This window comes from Oryx dammah, unplaced genomic scaffold (genome assembly GCF_014754425.2).
Source record: "Oryx dammah isolate SB20612 unplaced genomic scaffold, SCBI_Odam_1.1 HiC_scaffold_22, whole genome shotgun sequence".
Classification (NCBI taxonomy): domain Eukaryota; kingdom Metazoa; phylum Chordata; class Mammalia; order Artiodactyla; family Bovidae; genus Oryx; species Oryx dammah.
Window position 1 is genome coordinate 39,395,051 of NW_024070206.1, and position 21,740 is coordinate 39,416,790.

General features: G+C 41.8%; 1 protein-coding gene and 1 long non-coding RNA gene across 34 annotated transcripts in view; both read left to right on the forward strand.

Moving 5' to 3' along the window:
- The window catches only part of DTNA (dystrobrevin alpha), a 443,139-nt gene that overhangs the window by 302,243 nt on the left and 119,156 nt on the right, over window positions 1–21,740 (forward strand). For all 33 annotated transcript variants that reach the window (XM_040264848.1, XM_040264850.1, XM_040264818.1 and 30 more), the window contains one exon: window positions 1,178–1,258. In XM_040264848.1, coding sequence (XP_040120782.1) covers window positions 1,178–1,258 — 81 coding nt within the window. The remainder of the gene's footprint in view (window positions 1–1,177; window positions 1,259–21,740) is intronic.
- On the forward strand, window positions 2,668–8,442 carry LOC120881191. The gene is made up of 2 exons (XR_005725241.1): window positions 2,668–4,396; window positions 4,593–8,442. It is a non-coding gene; the product is annotated as an uncharacterized LOC120881191 (long non-coding RNA).

The window sequence follows — 21,740 nt, forward strand, 5'->3', positions numbered from 1 at the left end:
ATGGAACAAGCAGCCGGTCTACAAGGGCTGGTGACGAGACCAGCCCAAGCCCAGCAGAGGTTTGGGGGCAGAGCAGTGAGGAATGTTGTGGGGTATGTAGGAAGGGAACAGCCTGCAGAGGAGCTTGGATTCCGGGCAGAACTTTCAGCCCTGGTGCTGTGGGCATCGGGAGCCATGCCGGATTCTTGAGTAGAGAAGTGGGCTGAGGAAAGCAGTTCTAGAATATGGAGACCACGCTATGTCAGGGAGGAAACAGAGCCCACGGTGGCAGAAAGAATAGTGCTTGTCTTTATTTTCTTCATGTTTTTCTTTTCTAAAATTTATTTTAGTTGGTCTACAATGCTGTGCTAATTTCTGTTGTATGGCAAAGTAATTTGGCTATACATATGTATACATTCTTTTCCATTATGATTTATCACTGGATATTGAATATAGTTCCTTGTGCTGTACCATAGGACCTTCTGTTTATCCATGCTATATATATACTAGTTTGCATCTGCTATTCCCAAACTCCCAACTGATCCTCCCTCACCCCGCTCCCTTGGCAACCACAAATCTACCACAGTGGTTGTTTTTAGAAAGGAGACTCCTCTGAGGTTGACAGGAAGCTTTGTAGTATAGACACGAGTAACAGTAACGATGTATGTGTGCCAAGCAGCGTTCCCAATGCTTTAGATTAATAGACACTCATTTATCCTTCAACAGTCCATGAGGTAAGTAGTAGTATTATCATCAGTCCCATTTCCCAGATGAGAAAACTGAGGCCTCTAAAAGCAATTGGTCTGAAGGCACCAAGAGTGGATGCCCAATGTTCAGCCTATGCTCACCTCACAGCCTGTGAGGTGTGTAATTAATCTAATCTGTAATTACAGATTACAGTGCATTAAAAATCATTATTTGATAATATTACTATCTGGTGTCATCTAGCAGTTTAAGTCACAACTTGAGCCGACTGTTCTCAGAAGTGGCAGACACAAACCCATGGACAGGATTGACAACCTGATGTCCCAGAACCTGAGGTGTACGAGACAGACCTCAGGTCTTAAATTTCTATTCTAGTAAAGATGAAAGTCAAATTACATGTATCGGTTAGGTCTGCAGTTATTTCGTTTATGACTATGATCATTTCCTTTCCACATGCCAGCAGACCACATGTGTACCTTTTATCTATCCCCAGGGGCTCAAGACCTGGATCGTATCCGACTCTCCACCTATAGAACAGCATGCAAGTTGAGGTTTGTTCAGAAGAAATGCAATTGTAAGTATGCCGGTTCCTTGGGCCAGCTACCCCCATGAATCCTATAGTTTACATCTGTTACTTGGGCTAACTACTCCTGTGAATCCCATAGTTCACATCTGTTACTTGGTTTATTAAAAGTAGGCTTTCTTGCAAGTATGGATTAAAAAAAAAAACTATGTTTATACAACAATAAGAGATTATGGTACAAAAATGGTAGAAAAACTTTTCCCAAACAATTCTGAATGACTCAACTGCTGAAGTATTGGAACAGATGAACCTCTGGATATGTATCCTGCCCTTGAAATGGTTTAAATCGGATGGATGGGTTTTCTTTTCTCTAGCTTTGGTATTATAAGCTCCAAGCCCTCCAAATGGCTTCCAAGAACTTTGAGTGAAGTCACTCCGTCGTGTTCGACTCTTTGCGACCCCATGGACTGTAGCCCACCAGGCTCCTCCATCCATGGAATTTTCTAGGCAAGAGTACTGGAGTGGGTTGCCATTTCCTTCTCCAGGGGATCTTAACTTTAGAAAATATCAACTATTAAGTCCTCCATATGTTTTCTTTACAAATATAGGGAAATGTTTACAAGCTCCTGGAAAACATTTAAGTTTCTTTCTGAAACTACAAAAATGAGTCCTTTGTATCAGAGCATTAACTACTTTTGCTTACATCAGACCATAGCAAGAGAGGAGACAATGATACTTAAAGAAACAAACTTGCTTTAACTTTTTCCCAAATTTTAACATGTAGCAGCAAGCTGGCTCATCTGTCAGTGAGCAGTTTCACTTTCCATGCCAGGTCAGTACTTCCATCAGATTATCACATTCATTTTCTCTTGAAAAATAAGAGTGCTTCCAAGTTCACGTGTAGGAACTTACTCTTTTCTTTTTTTGAAAACCGACTGCTATAAAATTAATAACTGTTCTCATTTTCTAGTTAGTATTGGATGAATTTTAAAAATGAAAACCATAATGTTCTCCTGCACACATAGACATAGTTCTTAAATAACCTAGCATGGGCATTAGGCACTTGGTGAATGTGGAAACCAGCCGCGTTTACATCTCTGCTCTCCCGGGATCTCTAGCAAAATGCTCCTTATGGCCCTGGGGGGATCACCTCTAGCCCCAGGCTTCTCAGTTTACAGCTACAGGAATGCATCCGCGACATCTACTCCTCAGCTTGTTCATCTGCAGCTTCTTCCCCAGCTCTAGTAGCTAGAAATTGGGGGCTGAAATTTGGGTCAGGACAAGAAGGAAGAAAAAACCAGGTGGGTCAAATATCAAAGATGTGTTTTAGCTTGTTGTGCGTGCTCAGTCATTCCGACTCTTTTGGCACCCCATGGAGTATAGCCCGCCAGGCTCCTATGTTCATGGGATTTCCCAGGCAAGAATACTGGAGTGGATTGCCCTCTCCTCCTCCAGGGAATCTTCCCGACCCAGGGATTGGACCCACGTCTCCTGCATCTCTGCATTGGCAGGCTCATCACAGGAAGCTAAACCAGTTCCCCAAAATGCAATAAAAGAACACTGCAGATGCAGGAAGGAACCAGGGATTGTGCTTGCGGTCCTTCATGTTGATAAGTCATACATAAAAGCCCTTTCAGAGACTGGTGTTAAAGGACCAAGAAAATGCTCCCACAAGAAAGCTTCCCCTCCCCCCTCAACCCCATCACCTATATGTAAGCAAAAGAAAGAATCTCTGTGATTTCAGCAATGAAAATGACGGAACCCTCTCCCTTTTCCTCATTACCACTCCAATGGGCCTCAGTGTAGATGGAATTCTATCCTCATAAAGCTTTGCTACACAGAGCCTTCCTTAGGCTACTTTCAGTAGAGATGGGGAACTTGGTGAATCTGGCAAGAGGTGATGAGGGACCTCCCCTAAAGAAAGTGACAAAATCAATGTGTATTTTAGAAAAGAAATTGTCAGGTATTGAAGAAGAGTAAGGAAGTGCTGTGTATTGCCTTGGGTGTTATTAAATATTTTTGGTGCTTATCTTCTCTCATTCACCAAGTTCACGGCTCTTCACAGTAGGGTCAATTTTTTTATATGTTGTCTACATTTTACTTAAATTTCTGAGAACAAGACTGATGTTCAATAAATATCTCTCCTTGTCCATTTTGTATAAACTAGGCTATGAAATATTTTGCTGAGATTATATTAGATGCCAGAATAAAATATCTTGAGTGCTTTCCAAAGAATAATAAAAAGACAGTACAAAATGGTAAGGATAAACAAATACATAGCTAATTAAATTAATAAGGAAAAGTGAGAAAGGAAGGAAGAGAGGGAGGGGGGAAGGAAGGAAAAGTAAAGAAAAATGACCCACATTGATTAGGCAACCCTGCAGCCAGCATTACAAAGGCCGCACATGGTTGTCCCTAACTGGGTCCAGCAAACCACAGGCCATATCTCATTCCTCCTAGTCTCTGATAGAGGCCCTTTCTCCTTTTTGGATACCTCCTTTTCCATTTCCTGCTCCCCTCATCCTTATTCCACATCCTGAATTATGTCATAACCTCACTGACTCTTTTGGAAAACAGTGGGGGAAATGGTGTTAATCCATCCCCGTCTATCCCTCTGTGTATCCACTCACTTACCCCTTAATTTAGGAAGCTTATAATGAGCCCTTGCTCAAGGTTTGGCACTGCTCTAGGTACCAGGAATAAAGCTGGAGTGAATGAGATGTGATCCCTGCCTTACAGTTGCCCAAAGTCTAATTGGGTAGATGGATTTTTACACAGACAAACAACAGCACGTGGAAGTGTAATAAAGGCAGAGTGTGTGTGGGAGCAACAAGAAGGCAGAGCCTAGACCTAGGTGTGAGGGCTGCTGGCGGGAGTTTTCCTGGAGAAAGAGACACTGGGCTGAGTCTTAAAGAATGAGTAGCCATTACACAAGGAAGTGTTATTTGCTTTGCAAGGTACCTTATCAACTTCATATGTTTTAGAGAAAGGAAAGATATTACATTCTATACAAACTAGACAAAACTAAGGCTCAAGGGGAAAAAATAAGCATATATTGAATGCTCTGCTAAAATTAAGTTTCATTTTAAAGTTTTTTCTACCTGTATCAGAAGTCTTACATGCAAGCACTGTGTGTGTTACTTAAGTTTTCCTTCCTGACAAAAAATATAACAGTTGTATTGAGGTGAAGTCACTCAGTCGTGTCCGACTCTTTGCTACCCCGTGGACTGTAACCTACTAGGCTTCTCCGTCCATGGGATTCTCCAGGCAAGAATGCTGGAGTGGATTGCCATTTCCTTCTCCAGGGGATCTTCCTGACCCAGGGATTGAACCCGGGTCTCCCGCATTGGAAGCAGACACTTTAACCTCTGAGCCACCAGGGAAGCAATGCTCACACAATTGGGCTTGGTTTATCTTCATCAAAGTTGAAGTCTTCCTTTTAGGAAGATAACCAGCAACACTGATGTATGTGACATATTAGTCAACATTGAATATATACCCCTCTATTAGAGGAATTTATTTTCTGTCTGCCATAAAACCTAACCCACAGTGTTTTATGGTACCTGGTGTACTCTACAATAAAAGAAATAAGGAAAAAAATCCAGGAAGTATGCTTTTAAGGGCATAGCTTTATTGAAAACTCTTACACTGTATTTACTCATGGAAATCAATAGAACTTAACTGAGAACAGGGTGTTTATTTTTAGGCCCAGACCTTATTTATAGTTAACATTTATTTTGTATATTAACAAAACTAAGCTTTAAAACTACATAATGGAGGAAAAATGTAAAAACTGACACAAAGTCATCACCTAGAAAAAATATTTCTGGGTGTAACATGGGGTATATAGATTTTTAGGAGATTTCTTTTCTATCTAAATTTAAAGATCAAAAGAGCTAGTTAATTCCTCATATTTCCTTCCCCGTAGCCCTTGCCTACTCTGTTGCTAAAGTATTGATTCCTATCACTGACATTCATGTTCATTCTGTTTAATACAGTTACTGATGGATGCTGAGAATAGCTCATTGCCACTGTTCTGAAAAACTCCAAAGGAGAGGCCAGAAAACTGTGGCCTGTGGTCTGAACGTGGCTCAGCATCTATTTTGTATCAACCATGAACTAAGAATAGTTTACACAGACGAGTATTTGATAATAGGGAACATTGATTCACAACTCCGACTAAGCATAATGTTATCCTCCCAAAATAATTCCATTCTTCTCGTTGTTTAAAAATTGGACCCAAGACTTCTTTGGTTGTCCAGTAATTAAGATTTCCCCTTCCAGTGTAGGGGTGGGTTCGATCCAGGGAACAGGAGCTAAGATCTCACATGCCTCGTGGGCAAAAAACAGAAGTAATACTGTAATGAATTCAATAAAGACTTTAAGAAAATAGTCCATATCAAAAAAAAAAAAAAAACTTTAAAAAAGTGCACTCAATTACCGTGTTTTTAACTTCATAAGTAAAAACGTAGAAACTTGTTTTCTCTACTTAATATCTACACAGTATTACTATATAACACGGTGGTGCCTCTTAGTCCACCAAAAAAAAAGAAATTTACTAACCTCTACTAGAAGAAAAGAGTTGTAAGAAGCCCACTTTTAGCAGACTTGCTGATGTTAAGGAACAAACTAGTGGTTATCAGTGGGAAAGGGAAAAGGGTGAGAGGCAGTAAAAGGTTAAGAAGGTAAGAGATACAAACTATTAGGTACCAAATAAGATGCAAATAAATAAAATAAGCTTCAAGCTACATTGTACAACACAGGGAACACAGCCAGTATTTTATAATAACTGTAGATGAAAATGCGTGCTCAGTTGCTTCAGTCCTGTCTGACTCTTTGCAGCCCCATGGACTGTAGCCCGCCAGGCTTCTCCGTCCGTGGGATTCTCCAGGCAAGAATACTGGAGTGGGTTGCCATGCCCTCCTCCAGAGGATCTTCCTGACCCAGGGATTGAACCTGCGTCTCCTGTTTCCTGCACTGTAGGTGGATTCTTTACCACTGAGCCACCAGAGAAGCCCATAGATGGAATGAAAGTGAAAGTGAAGTCACTCAGTCGTGTCCAACTCTTTGTGACCTCGTGGACTGTAGTCTACCAGGCTCCTCCATCCATGGGATACTCCAGGCAAGAACACTGGAGTGGGTCACCATTTCCTTCTCCAGGGGATCTCCCCAACCCAGGGATTGAACCCTGGTCTCCCACATTATAGGCAGATGCTTTAACCTCTGAGCCACCTGTGAATCACTCTATTGTACACTTGTAACTTACATAATATTGTACTGCAAATATATTTCAATATTTTAAAAGAAACGATTTTTTTTTTTCAGGCAAAAGCTTCTTCTTTCCTTCAAATTTCTCCATAGGCTCTATTTTCCAACTTTGCTTCTTCCCTTTGCCATTCATCTTCGTACCTTGTCACACCCTCCCTCCCCTGCCATAACTAGCACATTTTCTAAAAAAAACAAAGGAAGGAATGTGTCCAAAAAATAGGAAACAAAATTGGCTATTTTATTTTCTAGGAGGACGGAAACAGAATGGAGACTATGATAATATTTCCAATACTCCTTGCTAATCAGCAGTCTTCTCTTTCGCTTCCAGGTATCGTGCTAAATTTCCACAAAATAAATACCCTATATACCATTTACAAACATGTGAAAATGGCCACATCTCTGCCTTTATTTTGAACAAATAACCATCTTCTACTAGAAAATGATTTCCTCGGTCAGCGTTGACACAGTTAATGACCCAGATACCCTGTAATGTCCGCAGATCTTTTTTCAGAAATTACTCTGGAGTCAAGGAAACACGGCCTTAAGTTCATGAACAACAAAAGGCAACAGGAGAAATCAATGAGAAATCTCGAAGTCCTCCTGCTTAATAGTGAGAACAAAAAAGCAAGGAGACGAGAGGATCCTCTCTGCAACACCCGCAGCCGACACTGCACCGTCTTTAGTTCTGCTTACGGTCTGAATTTTCTATCACTCATATCAATTAAAATTGAATTAAAATTGTGTTTAAAAGAAAAAGAGGACAAAAGGTATACATTTGCCTCTGGACTTTCTCTGGACTTTTACTATCTTTCCTCTAGTTAATGAAACATTTTTTAAAAGTAAAGTTTCCTTCACTCAGATATCATTTAAAGTCAGAACACATGCTTTTCTCTATAACTTCTCTAAACTTCTTTCAGGATTTCTTGTGACCCAAAAAAATAGAGTTGTCTATTTACTGAAATGTTTCTCTACCACTGCAAAATTAACCCAGGTGAGTGCTATCTATGTCCTAGGTCCTGAATAAATACTCTACTATGAATGAATGCTCAGAGGTTAAAGCATCTGCCTGCAATGCGGGGAACCTGGGTTTGATCCCTGGGTCAGGAAGATCCCCTGGAGAAGGAAATGGCAACCCACTTCAGTATTCTTGCCTGGAGAATCCCATGGATGGAGGAGCCTGGTGGGCTACAGTCCACGGGGTCGCAAAGAGTCGGACATGACTGAGCGAGTTCACTTTCACTTTATGAATGAATGAATGTGCCCACTAGATTCACTTTTCACCTGCCAAGTGACTAGTCTTAGGCTGCAGGAATAGCCTGCATTAACAAAGGCTAGTATCACACTCATTTTTCTTCAAGCTAGTGTATCAACATATTCCTCGTCCTTGTCTCATATTTTTTGTTGTTGCTTTTTCTTTTAGCTGTGTGGCACATGGCATCTTAGTTCCCCAACCCGGAATCGTACCGGTACCCCCTGCATTGGCAGCAGAGTCTTAACCACTGGACCGCCAGGAAGCCCCTCTGCCTCATTTTTAAGTGTGTGGATTTCTGGTTGCCTGTGTCAGTTTTTATCTTTGCTTAACAAATGACCACACACTTAGCAACTGAGAACAACAACGTTTATAATCACCCAGTTTCTATAGGTAGAAACCCAACCAGCATGGCTGGACTCAGCTCAGAGTCTCATGGGCTGACCTCAAGTGCTGGCTGAATCTGTGGTTCTCATCTTGGGGCTCAGGGTCCTCTTCCAGGAGAACTGACTGTTGGTGGAATTCACATCCTTATGGTTGAAGGACTGAGATCCTCATTTGTTGCTGACTGTCAGCTGGGGACTGCTCTCAGTACCTAAAGGCAAGTCACGTTCTTGCCACATGGCTCCCCACAACCATTCAGAGTGTGAATATCTGCTTCTTTATCCACGTTTCTCTCTGGCTCTCTCCTCTGTGACCAACTAGGGGGAAAAAAAAACCAAACCTCTCTGCTCTTAAAGGACTCATGTGCTAGGTCACGCCCACCCAGATACTCTCTCTATCTCAAGACAACTGATTTGGGACTTCAGTTACATCTGCAGTTACCCAGAGCAGTACCTGGATTAGTGTTTAATGGAATAACTGGGACTAGGTATCTGTCCTTGACATGCCAGGAACCTTGGGGTGGGGCCAAGCAGGGCATCCTAGGATTCTGCCTACCACATTGCCCAAAGTTTAAAGAAAAAACACAGGCAAGAGAAATAGCACCCCTCCAAAAGATATGTGTTTAAAAGAGAAAGATAGGGACTTCCCTGGTGGTCCAGTGGTTATGACTTCACCCTCCAATGCAGGGGCTGCTAGTTTGATCCCTCATTGGGGAGTTAAGATCCCACATGCCTCGTGACCAAAAACCAAATCATAAAACAGAAACAATCCTGCAACGGATTCAATAAAGACTTTTTAAATGGTCCCCCAAAAAAATCATTTAAAAAGAAGAGATAGAAGGACTTGCTTCACTCAAAGAGGCAGAAGGAAGAGCAGGAATGTTCACAGGGAAATAAGTGACAGAGCTCAAACCCTTGAAGCAAATGTATCTTTGTATTCTTCCAAATGTGTTTGATGTACACTTTCATTCCTGATGTTGAGTCATTCTAGACACTTGTTTAGAATAAAGACAAGTGGATCACACTAGAATACAATGTTCCCTCAAAATTTTCTGTGGGGAAGTCGGGGGTGACAGCAGGACATAAGCAAGCCCATTAAAGATGCCCGTGCGCCAGGCGATGGGACACTGCTTCCCTCTAGGCATGCTGCACCAATGGCAAAAATGTCTCCCCTTAATCAGGCATATTTCTGGTAGAGAAAAGCTGTGATTTCAAAGCCCTGATGCTTCTGATGTGGGTTTAATTAAGGCTACTTCTTCCCATTAATTGCCTTTAAGCTCTTAAAGACCCACAGCTTAGGTTACTTGTTAGTATTTTTATTTTTAGAGAATGCTGGAAACTTGGTCTTCTCAAGCTGCTACGACTGTATATGCAACCTGTGAAGTAAGCGGACACCTGTAGTCTTGTTTCCAAGCATCTGGATGTAACATCCATCAGCTTCCTTCTCTCCTGCTTCTTCTTTATGCCAGGAAGCTGTGCCAACTGAGCACTTTCACTCTCACAGTTTAGGAAAGAGCATCATCTTAAATGCTGCAGTCAGTTGGGAAGGAGTGATATGTAAGGAGGAATATCTTTCAAGTTTCTCCACCCCCAACTAAAGGAGGCCAGAGAGAGATTCAATGACCTTCCCTTAGTGATCTGCCAAGCTCTGTTCCTGGGAGCCTGCGGTATCAGCCCAGGGCCAATCAGCAGAGTGATGAAGCAGTACCCAGGGGATGTTCTCCTGCAGCCTGCTCCCAGGATCCCTGGGCTCAGGAAACACAGAGGAAACAAAGACAGGAAGACAGAGGTGGAAGACTGACTCCTCCCACATAACCACCCCTGTGATTATGCAGGAAAATCCTTCCTGACACCCTTGATTTCCGCTCACTGAAGCTTTGTTGGCATTTTGTCACCATTGTTAACAAACATTCAGACATTTATTCATTCATTCAACAAATATCGACTGAGATTTACTGGGCTCCAAGCATCATGCTTGGGCTTCTCTGGTAGTTCAGTGGTAAATAATCCACTGCAATTCTGGAAATGGAGGGTTCAATCCCTATGTTGGGAAGATCCCCTTGGAGAAGGAAATGGCAACCCACTCCAGTATTATTGCCTGGAAAATTCCATGAACAGAGGAGCTTGGTGGGCTACAGTACCTGGGGTCACAGAGTAGGACATGACTGAGCAACTAAACAACAAGCATTATGTTTAGACCATGGGTGGCGAGGGGAGTCTGGTAGTTTTCCTTGTGTACAAATTTAGTATTAGAATAAGCTTAAGTTTAGAATAAATAGGATGTCTATTTATAAACACATTTAAAACCTATTTATAGGACATATCCTATTTATTCAAAGTTTCTGAGTCTGTGGATATCAAATATAGATATACCCTAAAACTTTGCTATTAGGTTGGTGCAAAAGTAATTGCAGTTTTACATTGTTGAACTTTGCCATTTGATACTGGAATACACTCCTAAATAAGGATGGTTATGTTATGCATCATTTTAATGCACATTTCTCACTTTATGTTTTTTGCTAATGACTCATTACTTGCTGTTTATTTTAGAATAGGGAAATGATGTTAGAAAAAAAGCAAATTTGAGCAATTTTCTTATTCAAGTTCAAAATGGATTGTAAAGCAGTGGAGACAACGCTCAACATCAACAATGCATTTGGCCCAGGAACTGCTAATGAACATACAGGGTGGTGATGGTCAAGACGTTTTGCAAAGGAAACAAGAGCTTGAAAAATGAGGAGTGCAGTGGCCGGCCATCGAAAGTTGACAATGACCAACTGAGAGCCATCATCAAAGCTGATTCTCTGATAACTACATGAGAAGTTGACCAAGAACTCAATGTCAACCATTCTATGGTCATCTGAAGCAAATTCAGTTCAGTTCAGTTCAGTCGCTCATTCATGTCAGACTCTTTGCGACCCCATGAATCGCAGCATGCCAGGCCTCCCTGTTCATCACCATCTCCCGGAGTTCACTCAGATTCATGTCCATCGAGTCCGTGATGCCATCCAGCCATCTCTTCCTCAGTCGTCCCCTTCTCCTCCTGCCCCCAATCCCTCCCAACATCAGAGTCTTTTCCAATGAGTCAACCCTTCTCATGAGGTGGCCAAAGTACTGGAGTTTCAGCTTCAGCATCATTCCTTCCAAAAAAATCCCAGGGTTGATCTCCTTCAGAATGAACTGGTTGGATCTCCTTACAGTCCAAGGGACTCTTAAGAGTCTCCTCCAACACCACAGTTCAAAAGCATCAATTCTTCGGCGCTCAGCCTTCTTCACAGTCCAACTCTCACATCCATACATGACCACAGGAAAAACCATAGCCTTGACTAGACGGACCTTAGTCGGCAAAGTAATATCTCTGCTTTTGAATATGCTATCTAGGTTGGTCATAACTTTTCTTCCAAGGGGGAAGCATCTTTTAATTTCATGGCTGCAGTCACCATCTGCAGTGATTTTGGAGCCCCAAAAAATAAAGTCTGACACTGTTTCCACTGTTTCCCCGTCTATTTCCTATGAAGTGATGGGACCGGATGCCATGATCTTCGTTTTCTGAATTGTGAAAAAGCTTGATAAGTGGGTGCCTCATGACCCAACTGAATTTTTTTTTAATCATCTTTTTTGAAGTGTCGTCTTCTCTTATTCTATGCAACAACAAACCATTTCTCAATCAGTTTGTGATATGTGATGAAAAGTGGGTTTTATACTATAGCCAGCAATGACCAATTCAGCACCTGAACCAAGAAGAAGCTCCAAAGCACTTTCCAAAGCCAAAATTCCACCCCAAAAAAGTTCATGGTCACTCTTTGGTGGCCTGCTACCCGTCTGATCCATTACAGCTTTCTGAATCCCAGTGAAACCATTATATCTGAGAAGTATGCTCAGCAAATCAGAGATGCACTGAAAACTGTGATACTTGCAGCCAGCATTGGTCAACAGAATGGGCCCCATTCTCCTCCATGACAATGCCCAACTGAGCATCACACAACCAACGCTTCAAAAGCTGAACCACTTGGGCAATGAAGTTTTGCCTCATCCACCATATTTACCTGACTTCTCGCCAACCAACTATCACTTCTTCAAGCATCTCAACAACTTTTTAACAGGGAAAATGCTTCCACAACCAGCAGGAAGCAGAAAAATGCTTTCCAAGATTTCACTGAATCCTGGAATAAACCAACTAAAGGAATAAACCAACTTATTTCTCATTGGCAGAAATGTGTTTGTTGTAATGGTTCCTATTTTGATTAATAAAGATGCATTTGGAGCATAGTTATAATGATTTAAAATTCACAATCTGAAATTGCAATTACATTTGCACCAACCTAATATAATAAACCTATATCTAGCCTATTGGTCCCCTGAGCAAACTGCTGTTTTCTGAAGAAAAAAAAAAAAAAATATATATATATATAAAACTTATAAATTTGGTGATTAAAAGAAACCAAGTATATCTATAGCTACTGAAACGGATTAAGTCTGTAGCTATTTTTATTCTTTCATGATGTTGGACTAAGACTTCTGTTTTACCTCCTTTTCCATCAGAAATTGTAAAGTTCTGTTTGATCTGGGTGAGGAGTACCTAATACAGGAGATGCTGAGTGGCTTCTCGGGAAAATACCAAATAAAATCATATTACTGAGAATTCAATTTCTAACTTCCAATACTAGCAGAAATTGAAAATTGCTCAGTCCTGTTCCACTCTTTACAACCCCTTGGACTGTAGCCCACCAAGCTCCTCTGTCAATTGGATTTCCCAAGCAAGAAGACTGGAGTGGCTTGCCATTCCCTTCTCCAGAGGATCTTCCCAACCCAGGAATCAAACCTACATCTCCTGCATTGCAGGCAGATTCTTTACTGTCTGAGCCACCAAAGAAGCCCAAATATTAGCCGAGTGCGCTGATAAACAAGTCACTGTCCCATAATATCTGTCAAGACTTGTCATCAAGATGCAATCATGAGGACCCCCGGCCTGCTGCAAAGCTGAGAAAAGTGACACCAGCCCTCAATTTTGGGCTTCCCAGGTGGTGACAGTGGTGAAGACCCTGCCTGCTAATGCAGGAAATATGAGAGACGCGAGTTCAATCTCTTGGTGGGGAAGATCCCCTGGAGGAGGGCATGGCGACCCACTCCAGTATTGCCTGAAGAATCCTATGACAGAGGAGCCTGGCAGGCTACAGTCCACGGCGTCACAAAGAGTCAAAAATGACTGAAGGGACTTAGCATGCCCTCAATTAGCTTAGTTTCTCAGAAAAATAATGAACTTCAATGTAAGGTTAAGTACAATTCATTTCAAATTCAACACTGATGAATAAAATAGTGATGTTATATCGTGGAGAAGATTACCTTGAGGAAACTTTGCATGACGGAACAGAATCTACTTAGAAAGTGGTCATAATCATCATTTTGTTCTCATTTATTATTCCGGGAGGGTCCAATCAGTGATGGGTAGGGACTTGACTAGACTCGCTTTAGCGTATATTTCCCCAAGAAGCAGACTCCACAATAGGACTCTCGTGGAAGCAATTGGTTTGCAGAGTGAACTCAGAGAAGGAGGAAGGAAAGCGGTTAGACAGTGCAGGCACTGCTGAGGAACGCTCTGAAATGTCCGAACTATCCACCCGGGGTGAAAAGGAGGAGGCACCAATCCAGCTACTCTGTCCTCTATTTGCGAAGGGTGGCCCACGGGGCGGAGTTGGTGGGGGTGGGGCCCCCCCCCCCCCCACCCCGAGCATCTGGATTGCACTGTGCGCAAGTCAGGCAGGGTCTGCTATTTGCGCTGGAACTTCAGCTGCTGCTGCGAAGTTGCTTCACTCGTGTCCGACTCTGTGCGCCCCCATAGACGGCAGCCCACCAGGCTCCTCTGTCCCTGGGATTCTCCAGGCAAAAACATTGGAGTGGGTTGCCGTTTCCTTCTCCAATGCATGAAAGTGAAAAGTGAAAGCGAAGTCGCGAAGTCGCCTCCGACTCCTTCGAGACCCCATGGACTGTAGCCTACCAGGCTCCTCTATCCATGGGATTTTCCAGGCAAGAGTACTGGAATGGGTTGCCATTGCCTTCTCCGGGAACTTCGGAGCCTAAGGCAAAGTGCTGTCTGGTTGCAGCTGCACCAAGCTGGTCAAAGTCTGTGTCGTGAGGTCACTCCTGCAGGGGCTGGAGAAAAAGAAATGGAGCCAATATTTTGAAAAGACACAAAAGAGTAGCGTAAAACATCACTGCTGTGTACCTTGGCTCTCTGGTTTACAGATTTTCTCATCGGTATTTTCCATTGATTTTTAAAGATTTTTCTCTTTTAACAAAAGATAACTTCTCATTTCTTGACCTCAGGACACCTATAAGTAATCTGTACTGCTGATGAGCTATCCAGAGCTCTCCTCACCCTAGGTGAGGAGCTCTCCTAACTCATCTTCCAAATAACTGGTCATGCACTAGGACATTGGGTTAGAGCTATTTTCTAAATGGGTGTGTGTGGATGTGTGGGTGTCACTCAGTTGTGTCTGACTCTTTACCATCCCATGGATTGTCTCCTCTATCCATGGAATTCTCCAGGCAAGAATACTGGAGAGGGTTGCCTTTTCCTTCTCCAGTTCTAAATGGGTGATGAAGTTCATTTTCTGTCTTCCACTCCATTACTGACTCTCATCCTACAAAGACAATTAATTATATATTTAGACAGGACAGAGTGCAAAAAAAAAACAAAAACAAAACAAAACAGTGGTCCCCAACTAATTTCTGCTTTCCCAGTCCTCCACATCCCTGTCTGCTTTGTCTATTAGCCTTCATCTTGAGGAATAAGCAGGTGATGCAGGATCTCTGAGAGCAACAGCCAGCAAGGGAAAGCAGAAGACAGTTCCTCAGGCTTGCCAGCCCCATGGATGCTCTTTCTCTGGAAATGTGGCTTCTGGTATCTAGTATTCTTGGCCACCTGCTCAAGTCATAGAATATAAGAAGTAATAAAGGTACTGTGAAAACCATGCTTAAGGAATCTCACTGAGCTTTCTTCGAATATTGAAATAAAGGGAGAACTTCTCAGGATTATATGTAGCATCTGGCAAACAGGAGGTGTTCTACCCTATTCCACTCACCAGGCATCATCAACCAGGCTTTAACAAGGTATTATGCAAATTGTTGTTGTTCAGTCTCTCAGTCGTGTCCAACTCTGCGACCTCATGGACTGCAGCACGCCAGCCTTCTCTGTCCTCCGCCATCTCCCAGAGCTTGCTCAAATCCATGTCCATTGAGTCGGTGATGCCATCCAACTATTTCATCCCCTTCTCCTCCTGCCTTCAGGCTATCCCAGCATCAGGGTCTTTTCTAATGAGTCAGCTCTTCGCATCAGGTGGCAAAAGTATTGGAGCTTCAGCTTCAGCATCAGTCCTTCCAGTGGATATTCAAGGTTGATTTCCTTCAGGATTGACTGGTTTGATCTCCTTACAAAGATAACCAAGAAATAGTTGTCCATGTCGTCCAGTTGCTTATAGTTTATTGCTATGATTCTTCAGCTTTTCTCCCTGTGTATAGATTGACTGGTTTGATTCCTTGCAGTCCAAGGGACTCTCAAGAGTCTTCTCCAACACCACAGTTCAAAAGCATCAGTTCTTCAGCACTCAGCTTTCTTTGTGGTCCACCTCTCACATCCATACATAACTACTGGAAACCATAGCTTTGACTAGTCGGACCTTTCGCAGCAAAGTAATATCTCTGCTTATTAAATATGGGCTTCCCGGGTGCCTCAGTAGTAAAGAATCCACCTCCAAGCAGGAGATATGGGTTCAATCCCTGGGTCAGGAAGATCTTCTGGAGAAGGAAACAGCAACCCACTCCAGTATTCTTGCCTGGAAAATCCCATGGATAGAAGAGTCCAGTGGGCTACAGTCCATGGGGTCACAAAAGAGTCAGACATGACTTAGTGACTAAATGATAACAACAGTCTTTGGGAGAATCTGGTGAAACCCAAGAACCTTTTCCTCCCATGACCCTAACCATAAAATTTACTTCATCATTTCTGAGTCTCTCCTCTCCCCTAAAGTCCAATCAAGGGCTTATCTAAAAAGTGTCAGGAATAACTGTCCATTAATGACTGCAGAGTGTCATAAATGTTCTAATAGATTGTGAATGTGTCTGGGAGCAAAAAGGGAGAGAGTAATTTCACCTGAAGGTATCAGAAGTGGTTTCCTCAGGGCACATAAGTGCGTGATATCTTGAAAGATAGCAGACTGAAGACTATGCCCGATGAAGGGAGAGGGGCTGAGTAAAGGCTCATACGAGGAAGCCAGGGGCACATTTCAGAACTGCGGGGCATTCCATATGGCTGAAGCACAGGACTCTTGGGAGAAGCTAGAGACTAGTGGGAGCTGAGGACAAAGATGACAAGACTCAAGTCCGAACTTTGCTTTTCACGCTTAGAAGCTTGAGTTTACCCACTAGACTACAGAGGATGGCATGAGCAGAACTGAGCCTTAAGACATTTCTCGGGACAGATGGAAAAGGGCAGAGACTGGGGTGAGACAAGTGAGAAGGCATGCTGTAATAATCTAGGTAGAAGGCAATAAAAGCCCAAAATACAGCAGTAGAATGAAGAAACCTATGCAGAGTTATCTAGTGAAATCTAAAATGACTACCCAGAGGGGAGAGAAGATACTAGGTTCTCTCACTTCTAAGATTACTAAATATATTCTGAACAAAGTTAATGCTTGCATTGAGAAATTAGTTATTGTTCAGATCTTTCTTTTCATTTACCTCCTCATTATTTTTACAATCCTTGGTACAATACTTTGAAAAATAATAGGCTTAATAAATGCCTGTTCAATTGAACTTAGTTAAATTTAATTTACAGTATGACATCTATTAAGCCAATGATTATTATACCTCATTTTGAATAATGCTGCAAGTCTACAAACACAATTTAAGGAAAACTGAATACTTTTTCCAAATAGGCAGTTGATTTTATACCAAAAATATATTGTGGGCCTTTCCCTGATGCTCTGTTATATCATCCACCTTAACCAGGAAATTAAAGTGAAACTAAAATGTTATGTTTGTAAGAAATGATGGTTCTCCCCAAGGATCCTTAACAAAGAGAACCATCTTGGTGATAAAAGCATGTGTTGGGAGCCAGGAAGGGGCTGAGTTTGGAAGCATAAAATATTTGGTGAGCTACTCAGGTATTGTTTAGATTCATATTTTAGAAAGGTATATAGCTTATGGCTCACTAATGGAGATCAAGTCTGAAAATTGTCTTTTACTAACACTTTCTTTCTGAACTCAGTGTCTGACTAATGTGAGTGATGGCTAATATGTTCAATGTAATCACATCAAAACATATTTGTTGACCTTGGCAAAGCATACCACTTAGCTAAGTTCCTCCCTAACAACTTTTTAAACACTGTCTGTCATGATCAAAGACCTAAATAAAGGCATACAAATAAATTATTTATTTGAAAAATGTTAACTGGCTAATTTGCACATGACTTTCTCCACCTCAGTGTTCCTGGGATTCCCAAGATACTTTAAAATGAATTCATCTGACTCAAATAAGCATCAATATCCTCTTCTTTCTGTCTCTCGTCTAACTCCATCCTTTAACTCTTGCTCCATGGCAGTGGTTCTCAAGCTTCCTTGTCTTTCAGAATAACCTTTAGTTCAGTTCAGTTCATTCGTTTTGCGACCCCATGAATCGCAGCACACCAGGCCTCCCTGTCCATCACCAACTCCCGGAGTTCACTCAGACTCACGTCCATCGAGTCGGTGATGCCATCCAGCCATCTCATCCTCCGTCATCCCCTTCTCCTCCTGCCCCTAATCCCTCCCAACATCAAAGTCTTTTCCAATGAGTCAACTCTTCGCATGAGGTAGCCAAAGTACTGGAGTTTCAGCTTTAGCATCATTCCTTCCAAAGAAATCCCAAGGCTGATCTCCTTCAGAAGGGACTGGTTGGATCTCCTTAGGAGCTGCCTAAACATGGGTGTGGGTGCCTTGGCCATGCTCCAGTCCTGTAGAATCAGAGAACACACTTGAGACCCACTCACTGGGTCTCAAGATCACCTCTGATTTTCACTGCTGAACTGGTTGCCTATAGCTAGGGATCTGAATTAGCTGACATGGTAGTTGGAAAATGAAACTCAGCATTAAACTTTGCAGGATACATTCTCAGTCTCACCATTTACTAACTAAAAATTAGAGAAGTCTTTACACACTGGGCAAGAGAAAAGGTTGCAAAGGAATAGACCCTGCTTTCCAGTAAACCCCAGCACAAACTCTGCTGACCCAGTCAGGTCAACACAAGATCCAATTACACCAGTTCACTCAGTGCTCTCTGCCACTGGTCCCTTGCTGGTGTTCTTCCTGGGGTATGCCCCTTCCCCTCAACCTCATCTCCATGTATTCATATACTGCTGTGATTTAGGAACCAGCTTGAGCCCTGCTTCCTCCCCCTCTAAAACCTTTCCAAAGTCTCCAGCGCACAGTAGCATCCCAGTATGTTGAGTTCTAGGAGTGGTTTTTTTTTTTAATTTGCTCTATGAATATAGAGTTTTGATAACATAGTGTCTCTTATAGAGCTTCAGTTAGGCCTTCTGAATGTGTCTCTCCCATGGGAATTACAAGCTCTTTTATGGCCAGAGTCTCATTGTGTTAAATCACTAGTCACATTAAACATGTGATATGTTGTAGAATCTTTAAAGTTTCCAGTTGGGTCTAACTTCTTTCAAAAATACTATTGTTGTTTTTCGGTCACTAAGTCATGTCTGACTCTTTGCGACTCCGTGGACAGTAGCCAGCCTCCTCTGTCCTCCACTATCTCTGGGACTTTGCTCAAACTCATGTCCGTTGAGTCAGTGATGCCATCCAAACATCTCATCCTCTGTCACCCCCTTCTCTTTTTGCCTTCAATATTTCACAGCACCAGGGTCTTTTCCAGTCAGCTGGCTTTTCGCATCAGGTGGCCAAAGTACTGGAGTTTCAGCTTCAGAAACAGTCCTTGCAATGAGTATTCGGGGTTGTTTTCCTTTAGGATTGACTGGTTTGATCTCCTTACAGTCCCACGAACTCTCAAGAGTCTTCTCTATGGATTCTCATTTCTTGCTTTGTTTTCCAACTCTGTTTGTATAAGTATATGGCAGTCTTTCTCCATATGTCAATGCCTGCACATACAATAGAGGTATGGTAAATAGTGATACATTGAAATTTTTTCTCATGAGCTGATGCTCTCTTAATTTCAATGTAAATATTTGATCTGAAAGTGAACTAAACTAGTCATCACTGTGATACAGTCTCCCATGGGTTTTTATAACATCATATCAGTTAAGAGGATGCAAAGATGCAATTATAGGGGGAAAATGTTTGTATTAAGGGACAAATAACTTTATAACTGACAGAGTGGAGCAAAGAATTGAAAGAATTTGGAGAGGATTTTTATAATTCCATCTGAATGTGACTGTAAATTTTAATACCTCTTTTCTCTCAAAAATAAGAGTAATACCTATATATATATATATATATAGCTTTACATTTTTACATTTTTTACTGTTTTTCATCTTTGTTATTCTCAGGACTTACAAGGTAAGAAAGGTGAATATTATTATTCTTATTGTACAAATGAAGAAAGACTTGAGTCCAAATCTACTGGTCCATTTTTTTTTTCATTATAAGAAAAAAATAGATTGTTATGCTTAACGCACTTGTTTGGTACATATCTCTATTCTTCACTACCTACAAGTTCTATATGATCAAGGACTTGCCTGTCTTGTTCACGCTAATTCTAGAACCCAGAACAGAGCTGCCACATAATAAGGGCTGAATAAATAATTAATGTATGGATGAAGTTTTATTCTCTGGAGTAGAAGGCTAAGGAAGAAGGCTCATCAGTGGCTTGGGGCCCTGAGTTTGAAGAGGACCCTGAAGTCATTCCTGGCACTTGCAAGGGGATATGTTTCTTTCCTCATGTCCTCACACCCCACCCCTCTGGCAGCCTGACTCACACATGAAACTCCTTAAAAGCATTTTTACTTAAAGTCTACTTGGCATTTAAAACCCTGAATGCAACTTGCCATTTCAGAACTACAGAGGAAAAAGATGTTGCAAGCTCATATGTGCGCATGTTTCCATGCTAAGGGAATCAGAATTTATTGGACAACTAAGAGAATGAGTCTCCATAATTAGCTTTTCTACAAGCATATTCTCAGGATCTGCTATATGAATGAACACAATTTGGCACTCCAAACCCACAATATAAACTAGGCAGAAATAACACCTGAACTTGGTGCTCATAATTGGGAGAGTGTGATTACAAGGGGAAATTCATGCTGGGAATTTTCCTGAAGGTCAGAAAATTTAGGTCCAGGGAGGGGAGAGTTGGATGAACTTTCAGCAGAAACAACTGATCTCTTTTGCAGTGGGATTGTATGAGTAAATTAACAGCAGAACTCTCCCTGTTTCACCTGCGTGTCTCAGAGGTGGAAAAACAAGTCATAACAAACCCTCAGATAACGGTCACCATCACTTTAAGTATCAGTGGCAAGGGTGCTTGGGGGCTGAGAGAGCATGTGTATTGCTGTGCACACATATACACATATGCTGTCTATCCACTAGAGGATATATATATTCCCAATGGCATATCGACAGATTACATTCAATTCCCAGCCTGCAATTTCCTTTTCTCCTAATTAAGAAAGCACAGCATAATGCAATGAGTGACCTTCTTGTAGATATAAATCTCTAACCTTTCTAAAACAGTGCATGAACTTAAAGGAAAACATACAATATAAAAGTTGTGAGTGTAAATTTTATTCAGGGTCTTAACTGAGGACTATAGTCCAGGACACAGGTCTGAGGAATTGCTCCAAAGAGGTAGTATGGATATGTATTATATATCCACATATCCATATATTAAATATATTGTTGTTATTTAGTCACTCAGTCGTGTCTGACTCTTTTGCGACTCCATGGACTATAGCCCACTAGGCTCCTCTGTCCATGGAATTTTCTGGGCGAGACTACTGGAGTGGTTTGCCCATTCCTCCTCCAGGGGTTCTTCCCCATCCAGGGATCAAGCCCTAGTTTCCGAATCTCTTGGACTGCATGTGAATTCTTTACTGCTGAGCCACTGGGGAAACCCATATGAATATATATTAATTAATGTATTGTATATTACATATTATTCATATATATGTGAATTTTTTGCTGTAAAATACATGATGTCAAGCATACACCTGGGTAAAAGATTACTGTTAGTCACATAAACCAGATATCTCAAGTTAATGATTTTAGTGTGTTTCTGTGGATGGGAAGGTGCAAGAATCTTGGGTTATTGAAATTCTTCCTGAGATATACATCTGAACTATCTAGGTGCCCTCTTATCCAAAACACAGAATGCCTCATCTTGTATTTGATGCTGCAGGGCGTATTGTCAGTGGCTGATTCCAGTGGGTTGTTACTTAATCCTCGTAAAACCGGGTGATGAGTAGCAGACGTTCTTTGTTCTCTTTTTGTTCACAGACATAATTATAGAAATCATTCTTAGACTGCATGAACTAATTGATAGTTTCCAGCTTCTTGTAACGTACCTCACACCTACTAGAACTTAGGAGGCTCTCTTGATGCCAAAGGACTGAGAAGTAGAGACCGAGAGCCAACTTCT